At 42.3% G+C, this 24108-nt stretch overlaps 2 protein-coding genes across 5 annotated transcripts in view; one reads left to right on the top strand and one right to left on the bottom strand.

The window, feature by feature from the left end:
• rnf130 (ring finger protein 130) overlaps window positions 1–14761 on the bottom strand; it is a 59528-nt gene extending 44767 nt beyond the window's left edge. For 3 of the 4 annotated variants that reach the window (XR_014570442.1, XM_083785237.1, XM_083785236.1), the window contains exons 1-2: window positions 14603–14760; window positions 13527–14008 (exon numbers count right to left, since the gene is read on the bottom strand). Coding sequence is in view for 3 of the 4 variants with exons in the window: in XM_083785237.1 (XP_083641363.1) it covers window positions 13527–13782 (256 nt within the window). In the remaining variant the exon portion in view is untranslated. Of the gene's footprint in view, window positions 1–13526; window positions 14009–14602 lie in introns of all 4 variants that reach the window. The other variant, XM_083785235.1, reaches the window with a different exon arrangement.
• The window catches only part of LOC310873003 (leukocyte cell-derived chemotaxin-2-like), a 111993-nt gene that overhangs the window by 71889 nt on the left and 15996 nt on the right, over window positions 1–24108 (top strand). The gene's annotated exons all lie outside the window — the stretch shown is intronic.

Below are 24108 nucleotides of genomic sequence, written 5' to 3'. Positions count from 1 at the left end.
TTAGCTCTTTCAACTTGTCCCTATTTTGTATATATATAGACCTATAATAACATTTTTGAGGGGCGCTGCCGCACTAGCCCCTCCTATGTCCAGCTTTGAGTGTTTGTGTAAACACAAACATTGAAAACAAACGTGTGTAAACACAAACATTGAAGACAAAAGTGTGTATACACAAACATTGAAGACAAAAGTTGTAATAGGCCAGAATAAGATGATGTATGATGATGATGTATGATGATAAGAGCACCCCTCATTTAAGACATGTGTGATTAGTTACTTGCGCAAGCAGAGCGTGCAAGTAATGTTATCAGTCAGGTGCGTATGTCCCTTAGCAGCATATGATATGACGTCATATGATGGCATGAAGCAGACCGTGCAGGTATGTTTTCCTTCATGCTACGAAACGTATGTCCCATGACGTGATGAAGATATGTACCAATGTCCCTTAGCAGAAAATGATATGACGTCATATGCTGGCATGGGACATACGGAAGCAGACCGTGCAGGTATGTTCTCCGTCATGCTACGAAGCATATGTCCCAGATATGTACCAATGCCAGGGTATAATTGGTTTACGATGGTGACGTAATGATGATATGTTTCAGTGTCAGGTGGATTCAAGGGACATACGCATCAAACCACCCGAGTAACCACATTATACCACTAACCAACTCAGAAATTACATATACAGTACATACATATAGACATATATATAGACATATGAGCATATGACGTGATGAATATATGTACCGATGCCAGGGTATAATTGATTATCGATGGTGACGTAACGATGACATGTTTCAGTGTTGGGTGGACTAAAGGTAATGCCCCTATGTATACAATACATGTATGTAATCTGACATGACTGCCATAACAGGCATAAGTAATCATTACCATACTTCAAAATACTACTTTTTTTCATCCAAAAGCAAGGTACGTAGCAAATAGCTAAACCTAATAATTCAATATTGCAAACGTTCTTTCACAGAGAGGCTGAGATTTGAAAGTGTGTAGCGGTCTACAGTACTTGCATGCTCTGCTTGCGCACTAGTAGGCCATTTATGGCCTACTTGTGTGCAACAAGCAAGTAGGCACTCAACAGAGTGCAGTTCTATTTTTTTTTAATAGTTTCCCAAGATGTTCACATTTTGAATGGGGCTTAAGTGGTTCAATAAAATGAAGATCAGTTCATTTGTACTTGTTGGCATGTTAATTCTATTATTATTAAAGTTAAGTTACATTTAGTTTTCATATTGAATTGTAATAAATGTATTAATGGTATTATTTGCCATTATTGCCATTATTTGTTTGTTAACCCATTCTGAACGGGAACCCATTTTGCTGTCAGCATCATGTTATGCTTTAGCTATTGAAAAATAGCAGATCTACAAGCTCATAGCGCGCCACCGAGTGGCGCGCTACGAGCTTGTAGGTCTGCTATTTTTTGAAAAATCGAAAAAGAAAAAAATTTTGAAAAATCGAACGACTGACATTTTTAGAATCTGATCTCAGGTCAGAATGGGTTGATCAGACCAGTGTGTCCAGTGGAAACCTCGTATGAATCTGATCTCAGGTTAGAATGGGTTAAACGTTCTCATTAGAAATCTTAAAATATAAGTCTTGTATTTTATTTTTAACAATAGATCGTTCAAAAGAACATTGGTAATTGTGATCACCATCAGACCAAAAAATGTGGCATTGGTTGGGCTCTAACTATAAGAACACTAGGATGGGTTATTCACAAACTATAAACCCATCTGTTATCACAGGCAGGTTGAAACAAACACTTGGCACGGCACATAGCTCGAGTTCATCTACAAGACTGAACATGACGCCTTCCTGCAATCAAGCTAACATCTGATGCCATCTTTTACGTGCCCGCAAGCATCAACATAGTTTTTGGTTAAACCCTCATTTGCTTATCACACACTGCAGGCTCGACTTCTCAAACTTTGACCAGGCAGGAAAACAAATTATGCTAGTGTTGAAACAGCAGTACAACCACCTGTGCCTCACTGGCATAATCCTCAGTGTTATTTTGTCCTTTTGTAAGTTCAGAGTGTACAAATGTCACTAAATCAAGTACCCGTAAAAGGTCAATTTGGTTACATTTGCAATCTCTGGGAGTTAAATTAACCAATTCTTGAAATCTCAGGCAAACATTTGGGGAAGAAAAGGCATAAATAGCATATCTACAACAAGCTCACAATGTGTCGCAATGTGAGATGTTGGGAACTTACAGCACAGTAGATCTGGGGGAAAAAGGACTGGGCCAAGTACAGTTATCTGGGAGGCCTCAGTCCATGAAGTACATAGTGGTTAACCCTCAGATCTTTACAGTATAAAAACAACAGGTGTACAGAACATTTAGGCTATTAGTTAACTTGCCACAAAGGACTAAAGCATTACTGTCCTGGGGGACTTTAAAACCTCAAGACTACTGAGGCTTCAATAATAAATCAGCAGTCTTAAAGGCCCTCTGGCAGACATCTTCCCCGTATGAGATTTCACCCTTCAGCGAGTGATCAGGTATCAAAAAGAATAATGTATTGAACATCGCTAAGGTCAATGAAACAGCAGAATCCTTCGGCTGCACCTGGCTCCCGATTGACTGTGTGAGCCTGAGGCTGCATTGCCCTTGTTTCAGTGTACTGTGCATGCGTGCGTGCGTAAGGAGAAAGAGAGACAGACAGACAGACAAACAAACAGAGACAGAAGACAGTGAGAGAGTGTGTGTGCATGTGTCCGGAACAGTGTCCAATATAATAATAACCTTGTAGGTAAGACTGGAGGGATATGGCTATGGGGCCAATGAGGTAACATTATTGTGAGACAGGAATACTGACGACATCACTGCAGCAATCGCCTAAAGAACAAAGTCAAAGATGTGTAAACATGTTGTGCCGTGTGAACTGCACTACTGCAGTGCCGTTCCAGTGTGAGAGAGAGGACGTTGTTAATGACATTCTATGGCATCGCAACGCCTGTGTGAGCTTGTAGATCTGCCATTTATGATGGTGTGGCACTGGCAAGTTAACTAAGTATCTACTCTTCATGTGACCACCGCGCTCTGACTGTACTGTAGGTGCGCTACCCGTTCAAAACATATAAAAATAACGGTAGTGAGTCGCACACACCAAGGTCAAAATATTTATTTCATTTGAACAGGGACAAACGTTTCGGCTATCCAGCCTTCATCACCAGTTAACTAAGTATAAAATATATCAGCCTTAGTGATAGCTACAGTACTGTACAATACATACTGTAGCTGACATGCTTTGGTTTTGAACTGCATACAGATATTACAGAATGTTATGAGAGAGAGCATTGTTTTCTGTCCCACGGACAAGAGAACAGCCCACACAAGTGATGGTGATGCTTACATTCATGAAGACATACCGGTATATCAAAGTCCGTTATACTAAAACATATGCACAGTAATTAGTGCAGAGTTGAAAAAGCCTGGCATGGCCAAACTAGTAGTAGATATTAGTCTGGACTGCTTTGGTGTGGAAGATATACTGTATTTCCAAGGGGCGGTTACAGATAGATTCCAACGTCACAGGAAAAGAGTCTCACTTTGAATAGTGGGCTCCTCTGATTGGTCACTCACAACTCTGGGGTGAGCAAAATGAAATTCAAACTGAGGAGTTCCAGACCATTCTCCCCAGGGATTAATATTTTTTCCTGTGGCAGATTCACCTGGCTTCCAGGCTACTGTAGACACAGTGTACTGTACTGTACTCTCAGTAAGTCTACAGCATGTGTCATGCCGTCTGAACCATTTGGACTCTGTGCACTACTTTAATGGCACTAATAAATATGTCGTTGCACTCAAGGAGCTTTCGACTTTGATATATTCTTCATTATTTTGGGGAAAGTTTAGAAGGAAGCCTGTGCCACACTGTTTATATTAGTACATTCATGACATACTTTGGTCTACTAAAATACATTTGGAAATCATACATCCGCTTCAGAAAATCCACTCAAACCTTTTTTGTTGACACTTCAAGACAACAAGGATAAAGGACAATAGAGGACCACATTAAAAAATCCCCAGCACAGATGGCAACTATCTGCTGCTACCAAATCCTAAACAGATTGCGCTATAGCTGGGAATATAATGGGACTCGTATATTTTCCCACCTCAGTGCAGCCATCACACCATTTATGTGTTAATGTCACAGAGGGACCATGGTCCAATCCCATCCATTACCTCTCCACTCCAACCCCACCCACCTACATCCATCTGTGCTCAGTTGCTACTCTCTCACATTCACTGAAGCATTCAACGTTTGCAGAAAAGAGCAGACAACAATGGGAATAACAGTCTGCAGCGCATACAGTACTAACTTCAGACCCCCCATTATTTTCAGCTTTATTCAGCTTTTATAGATTCAGGCAGGAATAAAGGACCTAACCTGTCCCGGCGGAATACTGTTCGGTGCCACAGTGATGTATGATGCAATTCGGGAATGGCTACGTCGTGCAAGGCTGCATCAATAGTGTGCATTTACAGTTAAGAGCTAAAACAAGATATATATAATATAGTTTGCCCCTCCCCCCCCCCCCCAACCAGCGTTATGGTAGAGTAGGTGTAGTGTTACTGAGACAGATTCCAGGAATCGTAAAAGAAACAGTACTGCCATGTCGGCATATAATGTCAATATTCAGAACGTCCTTAAAACGTCTGTCACTGAACAGATTCTCCAATTATGGTACCGTGTCTGTGCATGACTGCAGCTTCCAGATGTTCTTATAGTATACACTCTCCCATGCATGTCACAGACTACACACGCATACACCTTCAGTCTGTGTACAGTATACATACAGAACACCAGTGCTACTCTACTTCTTGTATTTAGTGATGTCATTACCATACTTATTTTGCGAGTCCTTTGGTAGTTGCATCCTTTGTGACCACACCTCTATGAGCTGTTTCTCTCCTTCATTCAATCTCCATGGCTTGCGAGGAGGCTCATTGACTAATATCCCCCACCAGGCCCAACAGAGCCAGGGTCATTTAACGCCATGTGTGGGCCCAGTCATCCGCCACAAATCGGCTTGCTCAAGAATCAGCCAAGAACCAAATAAGGTCTCTGATGACATCAGTTCCTTCCTGTTGGCCAGAATGTAGCGTTACAACACTGGCTTGTTGACCTACAGTATCTCTAGCACTTTCACAGATCTCTCATCAGGCTTATGTTTGGCAGGACAGAAATTAAACATGGTAATGCACAGTGTATATATATATAATATACACACATACATTACCGGTAGTTAATTGCCATGTTTCATACATATGCCTATGAAGATTTGAGGGTAAGTCAGACACTAAACTACAGTACGTTTAAAAAATGTGCCCTTCACTTAGATTCCCATCTATAGCACTTCACGAGCAAATGTTGATTTTGTACTTGTGTTAACCTTACAAACTGCAAGCTGCCAGGGATTAAATATTTGGCTGTTTTTTTTGCTGTGAGCAGACTATGCGAATAAACTATGCTCACAGGAGTAAATAGAGCGTGGTAGCGATGCTAGGACATAAGCTGTACTTTTCTTAGTGCCTGGGAGACGTATATGAAGATGATGGAGACTACTGTACTGTAGCTCCTGTTGGCTCCTGCTTTGGGGCACCTGCCAGTGAAGAGATCCACGACAACGTCAAGGTAAATAGACTGAGGAGCAGGAGGAGGAAATGTATCCATCCTTGGGACTTGCTCATCATCTTTACTGTTCACCCCCCAAACACCAAGCTGGAGGCTACAAGTCTGTGAAGGACCGTTTGATCTCCTCCCCACATGTCCACAGTCCTGAGAGACAGCTTGGTGTTCCTACGCTTGGACAGACAGACACAAGCAAAGATACAGGAAGCGCAATGCCCTCTGGAGTAATATAATATGTAAAACAGGATGTGGTGAATCAACTGGTTTGTGACTGTGTTTCAACAGACTTTGGGTCGAAGAATTGAATATGTAGCGTGGGTGCGGGCAGCTGGCAACAGTCCCCATAGAATGGAATTTCTCATGTGAATTGTAAAATATCACATACTGTACGTACACAGTCCACGAGTGCGTGCGCACACACACACACACACACACACACACACACACACACACACACACACACACACACACACACACACACACACACACATGGGGGCTGTTCAAAATCAGCTTAGAGCCATCTAGCCACCATTGCGACAAATATTTAGATCTGGGACATAAAGGGTTAATTACAGACATTATAAGGTCTATAATTAACTAAACATAATCCAGTAACAAGACATTATACACCAAGGTACATAAAGCTTATATAATATCATAATAGTAGAGAACAATAGACAGAGCCCAGCGGGGCAGCAGCCCTGGTAAGACAGAAACACCCCGATCTGCCAATGCACATCGAATCTGCATGGAGGCTACTGAAATAAATACAGCAACAAGGATAACATTTGGGGGGGGAGGGATGGGAATGGCATTTAGCAAACATTGCCAAGTTTGTTCTCTCCGTCCGAGTGCTTATCTTTAATCGCTGAACCTTTCAAATTGTATGCTAGCTGCGGCTGCTGCAAAAGACAAGACCCAAGATGAAGGCCTGCATTGTCCTTGGAATGGACTGTAACACAGTGAGCAGTCCCACTGGGGTATATCAGACCTGAAAAAGTACTCAGATTATCTAACCATTTTCTATCTGTATTGTTGTCTCCACCAGGCCGAAGGCATGGGGGGAGAGTATGTTTTGCACTCCGTCCGTCCGTGTGTCCGTCCGTGTGTGTGTGTGTGTGTGTGTGTGTGTGTCCGTGAGCAGCTAATCTCGGCCACCGTTAACCCGGTCGATGCCAAATTTTGCACACACACTCCCTGGATGCCAACGATGAACCTCTGCCCCAAACTTTCCAGAACGGCCTGTTATAGCGCCACCAGGAGGCCGCTTTGTGCAAAACAAGTTTTTGCACAGCACACCTACAGATTTTGTCCAAACATCACGCAAATTGGTACACAGTCTCTCTAGAGCCATTCAACCAAACCGGTCTTTCAGATTTCTCAGACTCCATCCTGATTGGTTAAGATTGGCTTCCAAAGTTCACAGGAGTGCTCAGTTTCAAACAAAATGCTGCAAATCATGAACACATCGCGTGATTTCCGTGAAATTGTGCACCCACATTCCCACTAGGCCGAGGACGAAATGCCACATGAACAATTTCAACTCAGCCTCAAGGTGGCGCTATAACTGGCCGAAAAGTGTTTTTACCTCTAACTGCACGGATCTGTGGATAACCTGGTGGAGACCTGTGCCCAGAAGGGCACTTTTTCTAGTTTGTTCTATTTTTCCTGGTTTTAACAACTTGTTTGTTTTATTGTTGTCTCCACTGTGTTTTCTCTTAGTATATGTATCAGTATGTGCAAGCACTGATGAAGGTCTGACAGACGAAAAGCTCAAAATTAAACAAAACACTGCACAGATAGAAGTTATTGTGCGGAAATATCTCCTATCCATCTTAGTGTCACTATAAGCCTCTGTGCTGTCAATTCTTTGACCTTGACCTGACATTGCCTTCAACGAACAAAGGGGTGACCTGCTACAGCCAAAAGAGCAAGCTGGTAAACTTACTCTGCTTCATTCCCCTCGATGCTGTAACTAAACTAAGTGCTTTAAAGTGACTGTAATTGTCTGGCTTTCCAACGAAAGCTCCAACAGGCTAGGGAGGTTGATGCAATATTTATTTACGCATTAAACTATGGGGCTTTTTATACTGATTATTTACACTAAAATGACTAAGCTATACCCCCTGAGGTAAAGAGGTTTAAGAGAAAAATCTTTGAAAATTATGAACATGGTCAGTTCCTTGCAGATATGAATGTGGCCACCTACTTTCTAAGAGATGAATTATGTGACATATTATATACCATAAATATTCATGCTTCAACCCGTATGCTTCAACCCATTCTTCTGGCATAACCTCCTACAGTATATGACATTACAATCATTTACCACTTACAAAAGCTATAATGCATGCCTTATACTTTTTATACAATGCAAATAATCCTGCAGGGTATCTCATTAAACATAATTTCTGCATGGACATACTGGCACCACCTGTTTTTTACTGCGTGACATTTTAGCTCATTGTGAGTATGCTGAACATGTGCCTACTGTCTGTAAGGTGTAAACATAATTTGGTACAGCACAGTATATGATACATTATAGTCTAGCTGCTGAACTCTAACAGTACAGCACAGCGCTTGTGCAATGGAAGTACACATTCTAGGTCAGTGTCTTGAACCCGTTACTGGTGCTGTTCTTGTTGGAGGCATTTAAGGCCACTGCTGATTTCCCACTTTGCTCGGCAAGGTTAGCTATGCTGTCAAGCTCTCCATGACGAGGTCGCAAAACTGGTCAAACTTCCACCTCAGGCTGAATGCAGTCACAATCAGTAGACCGTGGAAATTAGGCCAGTCGCAGTCAACTCAAAACAAACTGTACTGGGAGTGACACATGACTAGACTAAAACTAACTAACTATGTGAATCCATGCTCGTATATCCTAAAGATAGGCCAGGTAGGTATACTATTGTATTATTACTTACTGTTAAACAACAGCATAGCTACAATTTAAAATTGAACCTTCTAATTGACCCATTAGACAATGCTTCTCAGAAACACCTCAGATTTATGCTTTGTAGTACAAAAGTGCCGCTTGCGAAAAATAACAGATATATAAGCCAACAATGTGATTCGCAACATGTTCTGTTCTGTTATTTATAAAACTATGTATTGCGTATAAATGAGGCTTCAGTAGCTGTCCCAGACATGTTTTACTGTGCTGCTACAAATCTATCATTACCGCAATAGACATTCCGGTACATGTAGACAGCCATGGATTCTTGTGTGACTCACTTGTAATTTTAGACTATGAAAGGAAGGCTAATGATGAACTAACTAAAATGTGCACTCATCATGACTCATGCTAAATTGGCAAGTCTGGCATAATAAAAATGCACCCCATATTTGCTTCTAGCACCCCCAAGATTCTCCCGTTAAGAAACACTAGCGCCGTAGACCATCCAAATTCCTTTGAAAAGCTATAGGCAAGCTACAGCAAGCTTTAGACATTAGGTTCCCTACACCAAGAGTGGAGTGGAAATTGTGGAATCTGTCTTTAGAGCGAAATGTCCCAACTCATGTCCTTCATACCTTTGAAATCTCTGACAAAGTTGTGAGAACAGATTGGAACTAGAAAAAGTTCCCTTCTGGGCACAGGTCTCCACCAGGACGATAGGAGTGTGTGTGATGAAAATGTTTAGGAGTAATATAAACATGTTTTTTTGTTTCTTGCAACAATTTTCTTCATTTTGTTGAGGAAATGCAGACTCATAGCATCTCTGAGGATAGAATTCTGGATGAGCAGGACATGTGCAGCATTTTGTGCAAAACGGGCTACTCCTGAAAACTTTGGAAGGCAATCTTAGCTAATCATCATCATGTGTACCGATTTGCGTGAGATTTGGATGAACGGTGCCGGAGATTAGCTGATAACGGACGGACGGACGGACGGAAGGACACACACACACACACGGACGGACAGAGTGAAAAACATACTCTCTCCCCATGCCTTCGGCCTGGTGGAGACAATGAAAAGCGAAACGATTTAATCATCAGAAAAACCAAATTATTCAGCTTTTCCTATATATGGAATGATGGCATATTGGCCATAATTCTAGAGTTCTAGACAATTGATTCAGGATTGTGACTTTAGATATAATATGAACGTGCAGTATGAGAGACGAGGTTGAAAACATTTATCATTTTCTCTCCACATTCTCAGTTTCTGTCTGTCTGTCTCCTGATGCCACTCCAGATAAAGATCGGAGCATTTCAACTTACAGTAATAAAATTCACCAAACACAACTCACTCCCTGATACAAGGAAGATGATATAGTTTCTATCTGACACATTATCGACAATGCAACTTCCCATGTCTATCAGAGCAATTTTTTATTTAAAGGGTTTAGGCTAGATCTGTGTGTGATTTGAATTGTGATCTTGAGGACCAGACTAGTGCTACATTATACCGGGGACTTAAAATGCCTTCAGCACTCATATAGGCTACAGTTTCAACATACTATTGCTATGTGGGAAACTGTGCAGTGGTTTCCTTGATAATATGACAATATTACTAATAATAATATTATTATGGAAGCAAAAGCAAGAACCAAAGCCAAAACACCCCACAGAATAAATTACCAAATATTCCAGTGTCCCCACCTGGAATGATCCAAGTACAGCAGAGTAAGTTATACAATGTAATTACTCTTTCTTTCCCCAGAACACTGACCAGTTTAGTCAGCCTGTTCTTTCACTCAATATTCCCCCTTCCCTTCCCTTCTCTTCTCTTCCCTTCGAGTGCCAGCTAAAGAAATAAGATCCAACCGGAACAAGTATGAAAGTCAATTAATGTTTTGTACGGCTGACTTTACAGAACCCATGAGTGATTTTGATCCTGAATGACAAAGAAATGAAAAGACAGAGGCGGAAAGACGTTATTCACACATAAACTGTAGCCTAACGCATGCCAACTGCTTGGCCCCGCATGATGCGAGCATACAGAGAGTACTACATATTGATCTTGAAAAACGCACAGTATAGAATGAGGTTACAGACAGACATACAGCACAGAGCATGTCAAATCAATCCCAATCCCCTTCCCTCAGGGGACCCCATCCATTCCTCTCACAGTGCGTTTCTTTTCTTTACTCTTGTTCAAACCCTCCCCTCTCTCCCCCGTCATGGCGTTCCTACAGTAGCATGCTTACATAAACGACCCCTACCCCCACCGACAGGGCATCTGGTGAGGCACGCCTCTGTCCGGTGTTTACTGAATCTGATTCTGAGAGGGCTAATGTATGTCATATTACCCAAACAATAAACACACACAAATGCTCTGTGCCCCATATCTTAAAACATCATGTGATGTTTGTCTTTCCCTGTATTAGTTTCTCTGTTCACTGTAGAACATTTTGTACACTGTGAAAGCATTTGCAAGACACATTTTACTTGACTTGCTCTTAATGCAGCCTCCAGCCCAGTCTGTTTACTGGAGGTGATTATGGAAGCGTGTGAGACAAGGGGTTTAGGGAGAGGGAAGGTATATGTGTGAATGTAGCCAACAAACCATACCTAAAGTCCAATTAGTAGAAATGTCACAAAGAGAAAATGCATGTACTGTAGGTCAAGTTGTGACTATTTACTTGGGTGTCACACTTCATAATTGAATGTGCAGATCATGGAATAGACAGAGACAGTAATGTTCTTCTAGTCTACATTCACTGCAAGTAGAACAGAGGATCTACAGCGACAATTCACTTGCCAGCTCCGTCAACCACAACACATAAACAGAGCAAATAAACAGGAAATACAAGTCTTAGCTAAATTGCATGAGCAAAAGCTGCTTTGACAAATGCAGTAATCTCTGTAATCTTAGTGAAATGTAGTGGGCTTTCCACAGGATTGAGGACAGGATGGTCTATCACGTGAGGAACCAGGACTCCCATGTTAAACATAAAAACATTTGATCCCTATTTATGAATATGATGTATGTGCACCATACTGTATAGGTGTCTCATTCATCATAGAATAAATGGAAATAAACATAGCACCATTAGACACTTAATAATGATGTCACTAGCTGGAGTAAATGAGTTATAACAGACAGTGCAGTCTGGCAGTCACAGTGAGGAGCTATGTGGAATGCTTAAGAACATTATTGGATACATATTAAGTTGCAGAACACACACACACACACACACACACACACACACACATTTGATTTATTTTATTTGGATCTGCACAAGAGGCGTAATACAATAGACCCAAACACTGATCATAATTAGGTTATACATTATATGGTCCAACCAGATATAGCTACACACACACACACACACACACACACACACACACACAATTTTGAAAGCTTATTATGTGAACAAAATATTGTAGGCTAAAAATATATATATATGGGAAAGAGGGGTAAAGTGGGGCTAATTATCTATTTAATTGTTTGTTGTCAGTCAAGTATGAGCAACTTTAGTATGCCTGCCTACGAAGCAATTTCTCAACGCCACTCAAGAAGATATTCAAGGACGGGTTTAAACAATCTCAAACTCATGCCATTCATTTTTATTGCAACGGTAGGTCACAGATTACTATGAAAACCTGCAAAACCTGTCAATCCGTCTGTCCGTCGATCCGTCACAACTCTATATACGCTTGTCAGTCAATCACGCCTCGTGACACGTCACGCCACCATATATGATCGTCAGTCCGTCACACCTCATGATGACATGCTCCATATACGGCCGTCTCCATATATGAAGATCACAACACTGACCTCATCAAACCCTGGATAGCCATAAATGGAGAAGAATGGACTATCACCTAGATCTGCATAATGGAGCCGGCCAGCAACTCTACATCTGACCTTAAACCTCAAACCCTTAGATCTCCATATATGGAGCTGACCTGTTCTGACATTCCATATGTTGATCCCAGTCCCCACCCGTCCTTCCTCCCTTTGGACTGATACCTGTCTATTCTAACTCTAGAAGTTATAAGTTATTAGTGCAGCCGCGCCCGGCAGCCGGCGAAAACTAGAGTTCTTAACAGGCCCTAACACTAAGGCCCGGCCAGCCCAACCTGGGCCCTCATCAAACCCTGTACACTCAAGACACTGCCCACACTGCCACCCTTAGATCTCCACATATGGAGCTGACCTGTTCTGACATTCCATATGTTGATCTGACCTCATCAAACCCTGTACACTCAAGACACGCTCCATATATGGCCAGTACAGAATTGCATTATGTTGATCTTACCCCCCATGCCAAAGCGTCAGCGCTCGCCCAGCAGTCTTCCGTCACCCGGGCGGATTTGTGCACGCAACCTCGCCCTAAAAGCTTCTCGCCCTCAAGGCGTCTTACTGTTTATATGTTATTATGTTTTACTAGAGCGGTGCCCATTATGTTGTGATGTCAGAACAGGCCAGATTCATATATGGAGATTTTGTGGTGGTTTTGGCCAACCGGAAATGCAGAGTACCCGTTCCACCCATCTGTCTGTGTCCATTTTATGCCCATATATGGAGATTTGTGTATGTGTCTTTCTGTGCAGGCCAGCTTATGGAGTTCTGTGATAGGCATGCCCAAATATGGAGTGTTGTGATGGAGGGATGTCAGAACAGGCCAGCTCCATATATGGACCATGGCAGGCCGGCAGGGGCCATGTCCTTGTCCAGAGCCCGGGCAGAGGCCTTTTTGGGGCAGTTCTGGACAAACGTAGGTCTGACCGACTCGATTACACACGTACAGACAGACAGAGGCATTTATAATTATAGACATATAATAAAATATGTTATAAATTAAAGCCAGATAGATTTGAATGAGCAAACCACACATGCAGGGGGGTGGGGGGGGGCAGAAGAGGGCACTAGTACAGTACAGTACTACACATGTCGACCATTCGACTTACCTCCATGATAAGGTGCAGGTGCGACCACGATCCCTCTGGTTTCTGCTTTGGGTGAATCCTGCCCATAGGTGCCATCGTCGTAGGTCATCACTTGAATGGCGTTGCCCTTAGAGTCCAGCACGGTGGCATTCACCGTGGCGCTGACATGCTCGTCTCGGCTGATGGACTTGTCGGCACGGATGGAGAGCACACACCTGGGCAAGGCCAGTACCAACAGAACGCTGCATGTTGATGCTGCGGTCCACCTCCTGGGCATCTTTGGAATGTCTGTATGCACGTTCCCCCCACTTTACATCCAAGCTGTCAGTAGAGAAACGGCACCGTCCACACAGCGATTCCCCCCCAAAATCATAGAGAGGGCCTCTAACGCCGTAACGGTGGGATTTATTGCAAGCCTTCCGTGCTGCGTCCCGTCGTAAAAAACATGCCGTCTTCTTCACATTGTCTTTATTTCCCCCAACATGTTGTGTCTCCTAGACGGCCTTCGAACCAACAAGAGCACATTCGTGTTATGAGAAAACTGGCCGTACGATAGTAAATAATAATAATAACATCATTAAGGAGAGGTCTGAGAAGCTGTCACATAAAATATATTATTATTATTACTATTATTATTATTACGCGGTATTAATAATAAACAATAACATAGCCTAATGATAATAATACTTTGATGCGAAAATACTAAAACAAAAAACATGAGAAAAGAATTGTGGGCTAATGTAAACGAGTACTACAAGCTGTAGCCTATTATGGTTTGATTTCTGCTTTTGCGCATTAATTTGCTGCAACAGCACACTACACTATACAGTTGCATTATGTTTGTCTGCATATAGCTAAGCCAAATATTTGATTGAAAAATGGCAATAATGTTCTCACGTGAACGTGAAACAAATGTAGTCATGTTTATTTTCCCACAACACAAGTGAACAGCTGTCTGTCATCAGACTCATCATAATAGGAGTTGCTTTATCAACCCAATATCATTCCGAATCCATAGCAACCTGTATATATCTTCCACGTTTGACATTGATTGTATTCGTCTACACACATATCTACACACATAACACTGAGCCTACCTTAATCATTTCGTCGACTCCTCGGTGTAGGTCCTGTTATATTGATATATAAATCACTTGTCCCGTCCGGATTTATTTTGATTTCTAGTGGCCTTTCTTTCTTTCAGCTCAATGCTGTACAAGCTCTGCTCTGCTCTGCTCTGCTCTGGACTCACTCGCGTCGCTCTTCCCTTCCGAATTGTACCGCGCAAGCGCGCAGCCACAATCCATTCCATGGTCCCATAGCCCCGGAGGACGGTCCGTTTGTCGCGCTGTAATTGGCTGGTTGGTTGTCAGGCAACCGCTGGTGGGGTTCGGTAACGTATTATATATAATATATTGATTGATTGATTGATTGAAATATTTGCCGGGTTTCAATGGTAACAACTGAGGAGGTGACTGAGGTGACTGAGTTCCCTTCAACCCCACAAGGCCACATGGCCATGACAATATTCCCTCCACATTTCTCAGACTCGGCCATCTCTATAGCTCCAAATTCCAATCATCAACCACATAATAAACCTCTCCATCAAGCAGGGACAGGTCCCCCAAGATTTAAAACTGGCCAAAGTAACCCCGCTGCACAAGAAAGAGAACAAATTAGACCCCGGCAACTACCGTCCTATTTCTATTCTTAGCTCCATCTCGAAAGTGATGTAAAATTAACAGGTTGAAAGGTATCTTGCCACAAAAAAAAGAATTCCAATCCAAGGAAGCATACTATAGGGCCTTTAGAACTGTTGCTAATATATGTAAACAACATGACATCAGCTTGTGACTGCAACTTGTTCCTGTTCGCAGATGACATAGCATAGGGCTCAGGCACATCTTCGCGCACAGACGCGCACGTTCTCGGCTGCGCACAGCTTCAAAACCGGGTTTTTAGACAGCTGGTGGATGGAAAAGAAGCTCCACCTCCGCGGCTGACTGACGCGACGGACAGATTCCCGGAAACGCTCTCCTCCGCGTCAGTCAGCCTCGGGGGTGGAGCTTCTTTTCCATCCACCAGCTGTCTAAAAAGCCGGAATGACGTCGGGCTTCAACTTCAACTGTCCGCGGCTGTGCGCGAAGATGTGCCTGAGCCCTCAGCACTGCTGGTCTCGGACAACAAACTGCAGGTTAAAAAGGCTCAGCTCTGAACTCGGTAGAATCTGCACCTGGCTCACTGATAACAAACTATCTTTACACCTGGGGAAAGAGCTATGAAAGAGCTATGAATCAAGCAAATCTTTCCAGGGATAAAATGGCCACCAACGTAATCAAAAAATTCAACCAAAGAATAGATTCCTAGTATACAGGATATCCTCACTGGTCAACAAAACACCTTGAAGACCCTAACAGGAGCCCTCGTACAAGGTTTCTTCGATTATGCTTGCACCTCTTGGTACCACAGCACCTCAAAGGCTCCAGACTTCCCAAAACAAACTAGTCAGGCAGGCTACTACTTGGCCTCACTCCCCAAACCCACCTCACCCCTGCCCACTTAGGCTGGAATGGCTTATACCATATAGGGTTGACGACAGAGTACAGCATCTTGCAATGGGTCTGGTCCACAAGATTCGCTACACCACCAATATACCCATGAAGTACCTGTCTAATAAATACTTCCTTAATGTCAACGAAGTCAATACCCACAACACCAGAGGGAGTTCAACAAACTATGTGCAACCCAGATTCGGCACAAACAAGGGACTAAATTCATTTTGCTATATGCCACAGAAATGAGGAATGCCCAACCAACAGTCATTAAGACATGCGGATTCCTTGACTCCTTTAAAACATAGCTTTCATAGCTACTGTACGGACGGCTGCAATTCGAAACTGGCCCCCGTAAAATCTGAATTACCCCCCCCTTCCCACCACCACCACCACCACCCCTTTCTCCCTCACTGTATATGTTTTCTTTCCCATTTTTACCTCCTCTTATGATGATTTCCTGTTTTTGGCTATATAGATGTGTATATTTGTACATCTCTAAATGTTCTGATGAATTGAAAATGGTGGACCCTATTGTAAACAAGTGTAATGTTTATATGGTGTCGTCCCACAGTTAACAGTTTTTGTATGGAGTTGTGCTTGAAATGTGCTAAAATTCTGCAAACTGTTAATAAGTAGCCTACTTCAATCAATCAATCAATCAATCAATCCCATGTGGAGGCAATTGGCAACCAAGTAGCCACTTACTTACACTATGGTCGTCCCTCCAGGCTATGGGATGACTATACTGTAATTCAAGACACAGGAGAGAGAAGGGGGGGGGGGGGGGGGGGCACACAGCATGGTCCCTATATGATGGTAGTTGACAGAACAAGCTGTATTCCTCCAATTTCCTAAAGCAATGGCATTATAGCACTAAACAACTACTGTATAGGTTTGCTACATCGGTAAGCTCATTTGTATTGTCAGAACCTCTTGCTGTGGCCTTCAAATAGGCTACACAAGAATTATGACCCCCATCTGCCCACATGTGATGCAGATGCTATTTAAACTGTGTACAGTAGTTGTGTACACTAGAAAATAATAAATAATTTTCACATTTTCCATAGATTGTAGACACATGAACAAACCTCATCTAATGGACACCAATGGACACATTTGGGCTGGATCCATGGCTTTGTATGCTATGTTTTATCTCTGAGATAGACAGATTGGATTTGTGTGTTAGAACTGGAACTACAGCATGTCCTATTGGCCTTGACATTAGAAACATTCCAAGATTTTGAGGCCAATAATAGCATAGCCTGGCATGGCCAGACTAATATCACTGCATGGATATTAGTCTGGAACGTCGGTGTGAAAGATTTATTTCCAAGGGGTCATGCAGGGCAGGTTTCAAATAGATTCCAACGTCACAGCAAAAAAGTCTCACTTTGAATAGTGGGCTCTAATTGTTCCGTCACATCATGGGGGTGAGCGAACTGAGGAGTGCAATCTGTTTTCTTCTTCTTCTTTTTTATTCCCAAGCTGTTCCCTAGCAACACAATTGCACCTTAAAGATCCTGGAAGGACGCTGCATATACTCACATTTGCAGCCTACCGTAGTAGTAATCAATCAAAAGACCTATACTGAGATCTATACTGAATGTTTTACATTTCCATGACACAGACCTCTCTACATAATTGCCTAATGAGGATATAGAGGTAAGTCTTATGATGTTATCTGTCACATCATGCAGGTCACAGAAGTTAACTTGTTTTGATGTATTTAAAATAGCCGTTCCGATTTGTGTTTGTCTAAACCTTTTTCACCTTTAAAATTAGCACTTCTCAAGAAAAGTCTACATTTTCAATGTCCCTTATACTGTTTAACTTCTTTACCATGCATCTCGTGATCATACATTTTTACAGGTGCATGATGGGAAGCTGAGTTTAGTCCGACATGCCAATGTACTTAGAGTCCGACAGCCAATAGTCCTACAAACAATAGTCAGACATGCCAATGTACTAAGATTCCGACAGCCAATAGTCCAGCACCCCAATAGTCCGACATGCCAATAGTCCGACATGCGTAGGCCTACTAAGATTCCGACAGCCATTAGTCCACCAACCAATAAGAGTCCGACAGCCAATAGTCCAAAAACAAATCGTCCGACGAAAAAAACTGTGGACAAAAACATGCTATTTGAAAAATGTTGTATAACATGATTGTTGATGTCAACATCAACAATCATGTTATACAACATTTTTCAAAACTCGAGTGCCTGTGGAAGTTACAAAAATGTTGACGTGACACCACATTAACGTTTCCCGCTAAGATACACATGAGGTTGACTACCTTCTGAATGAAATTATAAAAATAACCAGGCAGATGAGATCGGGTATATAGGTATTAATTCCCTGCGTTTGTCATATATGAAAGCAAGCAGGTATATGTTTACAGGTTATGCAAAAAGAGAACAAACAAAAAAAATATAGCTAGGGTACCTGGGGCCATAGTGCAACACATAAACAGTAGGGTTTTTTTTAAAGGAAGAAGAAAGCAAAAAAACTGATCATACAAATAGTAAGTGCATGATTTGTGTTAATTTATTCATTATTTGAAATAAAAACAAATAGTGAGAACAGCAGACTAGATTGCTACTGCTATATAAATCTAAAACGGTCAGGTGGGATGGCATAAGGTCCACACACAACATTGCGGATTTATAAATTGGAATAATTAATTAATGCGGTCGGATAACGGTCAAATTATAAATATTCACACACAAATTCAGGTGACAAAAAAGCTCATCCACAGGTCTCTAATGGAACCATTAGGCCCTCATTAGTTGCCATGGTAAATAGACTTAGTTATTTAATAAATAATGTTGTCATGACATGATGGGAACAGGAATTGCAGCACAGGGATATAAAATGTCGGTACATTTACGGTACATTTTATTACAGTGCCAAATCACAAGTTGTCTCAAGACAGTTTAGAGCCGGACGCTTCCCCCCTGAGAAAGCATTTTGTGACAGTAGCAAGAGCAGAACCAGGCTTTAAAGGGTTAGTGGACAACAATAATAACAGAAACAACAACACTAATTATCTGTTATTAACAACAATGTCAGCTAATAAAAGTTTGCTGCAGCCATGCATGGAAACGGACATGAATGCATACACTATTAGTAACATACACTGATGGAACATGAACACACACAGGTGGGGAGGGCTAGGAGAACAGAGGATGGAGAAGGAGAGGACGGGGAGATGGAGAAGAGAAAGGAGGAGGAGATGGAGGGCCCGGGGGAGGGGTTGGGGGGCCTTGATGAGCCATCCACCAGCAGTCTAACCTACCAGCTTGTAATATTTTGCTTAATCAAAAATGACTTTTAGCCTATAATCCTAAATAGAGAATGGACCAAAACTGAGAGAAATGTCCACACACTTGAGGAGCGTAATTGTTAGGTTCTGCATGCCTCTCCATTCTACAATGATATTCTACAAAAAAGGACAAGTAATTTGTACACTGGGAACACACTGGTGTTGTAGAAGGCTTATGAGCTCTTTAAGATGGTGATCATGTTTGTTTATATAAAGCCTCTCACATGCATTTCATATAGAACTTTGAGCCGTGAGTTACAGCCTGTGACCTCATTTATTGCAAAGTTTCCAATGTGCCTCAAGAGAGAGGAAAAATGTCACGGTTTCAGTTTGTACATCCAGTCAAGTTTATTCATGCCTTTTAAGTAGCCTATACACACAATTACAATTGCCCTCCCTTGTCTCTGAATGTAAGTTATTACAGATAAAAATACATAAACTAACGCCATAAAGAATATTAAGAAATTGAATGAATAAATATAACTAAAATGTAACATCCCTAAGCACATATAGATGGAGCCTTGAGAGTGGCATAAAAATAAAATAATGCTGGGGGTGGGCTGGGTTGAGTATTATAAAAGCTAATACTGATTGTGTAGAATGAATTAACTTGGGATAAATCACCTGAAACCCCAAATATATACAGTGGCTCATCTCTGGAAACTTTGACAATATAGCAAAAACAAAAAAACATGACTCAAGTTTTCCAACATTTTGTAAGCATGACATCTTTCACATTCAGATAGTCGAGATAAAAAAAACTAAAACACAAGGCCTAGCCTTGCACATGGTGTACCGATCATAATCTGTTCACAGCTTCATCCCACTAATGATGTTTATATTCTACCTATACTGCTCGGTAGCAACTGTAGTCAGAACTTTTATTTGCCATGACTGACATCTAGTGGTTGAAACAAGTAAGGGTATGTCACAGTCAGTTTTTAAGGTAGCTACTAGCTACACAAAATGTAGATATCATTTACATTTCCATAGTATTTGCCTAATTGTAAAAGATTATGCTACTTTGTTACAAGGAAAAGTCCTGCGTAAATCTATACAAAATAAATAAATAAAAAGCTCATTATGCAGGATTGTTATTGGTTCATTCATTGATCATGAACCACTTAAGATCTAAATGTCCATACTTTCATTTTTATTTTAATTATTTGAAAATAGCCGATCTAAGCTCTACATCAGGGATGTCAAACTCAAATACACAGTGGGCCAAAATAAAGAAATTGGTACAAGTCGAGGGCCGGACTGTGTTTCAACACACGGGGAGGGGGGTAGCTGAAAGTTGACCTCAAGTGATATACTTTCACTGCTGATCAATAGTGAAGAGAAGACGCATGCTTGCGCTTGCGGGCCCTCGATACACGTGTGACAATGCACTCGGAGTGCATTGTGGGACTTGTAGTATTATGGTGGTCCGTGCAATATACCAGAGGGCCAGTTCTAATACTAATTAAATATCATCCCGCGGGCCAAAGATAATTCATTCACGGGCCTGATTTGGCCCCCGGGCCTTGAGTTTGACATATATGCTCTACATGCTGGAGGACTCATCCAGTGTCTTTTGACAAAGAATGCAACTCATGGTACATCTCAAAACTACAGACCTCTCAAAACAAACCAATAGACTAGTAGCCTGGGTATCGAGGCTAGGTCTCACCTAACACCAGCTCACTGTAGCCTGGGATCATTCAAGGTAGAGGAGAAACTTGCAATGGGCCTTGACTTCAAGATACTCCGGGGATCAGTGCTCATGTACTGTATCTGTCAAACTACAGTGCTTCACTACTGAGTGAGACACCCAGGGTCACAACACCAGAGGGAGCTCCACTGATCTACTGAGTGAGACACCCAGGGTCACAACACCAGAGGGAGCTCCACTGATCTACTGAGTGAGACACCCAGGGGCACAACACCAGAGGGAGCTCCACTGATCTACTGAGTGAGACACCCAGGGGCACAACACCAGAGGGAGCTCCACTGATCTTGTACCCGCCAAATTCGTCACAAACATGGATGAATTCTACTATTCTGCCACCAAAATTTTGAGCGCCCTACCACCAGTCTTAAAAGTCCCTATCTTCATTCAAAACCAACATAAAAGAGCACCTGGCCACAATTCACAACAGGACCTGGAAAATATCTTTCTACTTATCTTTCAACAAAGCCATCAATGCTATGTTGTACCTTTTAGCATTGCTTGCTTACAACTGCAACATTTTGCCCACAGTATTCATTAAATCAATCAATCAATCAATCAATCAATCAATCAATCAATCAATCAATCAATCAAACATTCAATCACACGTGTTGCATTGTGACATGTGAGCTTGTAGATCTGATATCTGGGCCTGGCCGGCTGGCGTAACTGTCTGTGCACCTTGGCTGGTAATCCAGTCTGGCAGTGTGCCGTGGGTTCGACTCCTGATCCCGACGGCCTTTACTGCGTGTCACCCCCATCCTGTCAGCCTATACTGTAACCTATCCTCCCTCTATAAAAATAAATTAAGGCGCAAAAACAAAGATCTGATATTTGCTTAGCTAAGGGTGTTATTTCAGCTTCATGGAGAAAAGAAAACATAATACAAAATAAAGAAAAGTGGGAAACAGAAGGTAACATCATTATATCAAAGGATGACTGGTCTGCGAACAAACAAAACAAATATAGCTAGGGTACCTGGGGCCATAGTGCAACACATAAAACAGTAGGCTTTTTGAGTGGTGCAACCACTCCTACAACCAGCAATGTCTGTGCGTACCTATATGTATCATTGGTCATGAGCACGAGTACCTATGTATCATTGAGAGAGAGAGAGAGAGAGAGAGGTTCACACGGGTGTGATTTTTTTTAAAGGAAGAAGACAGCAAAAAAACTAACCATACAAATAGTAAGAGCAGCAGACTATATTGCTACTGCTATATAAATCTAAAACGGTCAGGTGGGACGGTTCAGGAATGCAACAGCCTATGGAAAAAAGAACCGGTTAGATCTGGTTTTAATACTCCTCAGCCGTAGAAGGCAATGGGTCAAACAGTCTTAGAAAAGGGTAAGAGGAATCCTTCATGATGCCACAGGCTTTCCTTTTCCACCCTTCCGTGTAGATGTCACTTACACCCCCCCCCCCCCCCCCCCAGAGAGGACGTATAGGGCCTTAGTCCCACTCCTCCTCCCAGCCAACACTCCCCACTGACAGTTAGTTTTAATTCGCATCAAAAGGGCATGTGAGCTCAAACCCACAATTCCACATTTTGGTTTTAAGATGTTGATATTCATTTCGTATTAATCCTTAGGACCCCAAATCACTCCTTGGAAAGCATGAGTGTCTATTTCAAACAAAGTGTTTTTTGACTGGGGGGGTCATATTTTGACAGCAGGAATTGCCTGTCATAATTTGACCCCCCAGTATTAGGATGTATTAGGTTGTTGATATTCATTCATCAGCCAACACTCCCCACTCACAGGTAGTACCCCCCCCCCCCCTTAGAGAGGACGTATAGGGCCTTAGTCCTACTTCTCCTCCCAGCCAACACTCCCCACTGACTAACCTCGCATCATCGCCGGATGATGTGGTTACGTCATGTTGTAGTATTGTTTTGTAGTCGCCAGACAGGATGAACAGGCGGCGGCAACTTCCTTTTCCCTCTCAATAAAAGCTCTCGTAAGCGAGAGCTTTTATTGAGAGGGAAAAGGAAGTTGTCGCCGCCTGTTCTTCCTGTTTGTTGTAGGCAAACCATTGCCTACAACATGACGTAAGCATATCATCCGGCTCCAGCCCGGATCATATACCGAAATGAAATGCCCAGGCTACACTGACAGGTAGTTACCCCCCCCCCCCCCCCAAAGAGGACGTATGAGGGCGGTGGGCAGTGATAGGCTATACAGTACGCTGCAAGGCCTTAGTGGAACAACTTTAGTACTGATTGTACTAAAGTTGTATTTATTGATTATACTGTATGTAGATGTTAATAAACAGCTTTCTGCACAAGGCAGTTATGACTGAGTCATTCTTGTTTTTTTAATTGTTTTATATACTCTTATACTTATACTTCCTTATACTCTGTATGTAACACCCTGAATCCCACCCTGGGGAATAATAAAAGTGTTTGATCTGTTGTTGGTTTAATCTATATTAAAGGGATAGTTCACCCTCAAAATATTTTTTTTTCTATCGATTACTCACCCCATGGAGACTTGAATTCATGGAGATTTTTTTGTCTCTAAGCCAATAATATGACCAGCAGTGGTTCCCTATATGGTCTCCTTTGTGTCTCCATAGGGAGTATAGGGAGCATAGCGAGCTGGTCATCAAATTATTCACTTAGGAATGTGACAAAAAGTCAAACAAAATTCCATGAATTAAAGTCTCCATGGGGCGATAGAAAAAAAGTTAGGCACGGTGGCACAGTCGGTAGTGCTGTCGTCCTGGGTTAAATTCCCGCTGGGGACGCTGTGGGTGCTGGGGGTGTGTTCTCTCCTCCACGTCATCAGTGCCCATACCCGAGATGGGTTTGGCAAAAGGGCCTTTCTGTGTGGAGTTTGCATGTTCTCTCCGTGTCCCTCACAAAAACATGCAGTAATCATTGTCTCTAAAACTACCTCCCCCTGCCTAATGGAGGCGAAAGGAATAACGTGTTCCTTCCACGTGCTACGTCCGGCTGGGAGAAACTCACCCCCGTCAACTGAAAAGAAGGTTGTCAGAGGAAGTGTAGC

Source organism: Protomyctophum parallelum (assembly GCF_964188405.1).
Source record: "Protomyctophum parallelum genome assembly, chromosome: 16".
In the NCBI taxonomy this organism is placed as follows: Eukaryota; Metazoa; Chordata; class Actinopteri; order Myctophiformes; family Myctophidae; genus Protomyctophum; species Protomyctophum parallelum.
The sequence above is the reverse complement of the archived record's forward strand: the minus strand, read 5'-3'. Positions and strand labels throughout refer to the sequence as shown.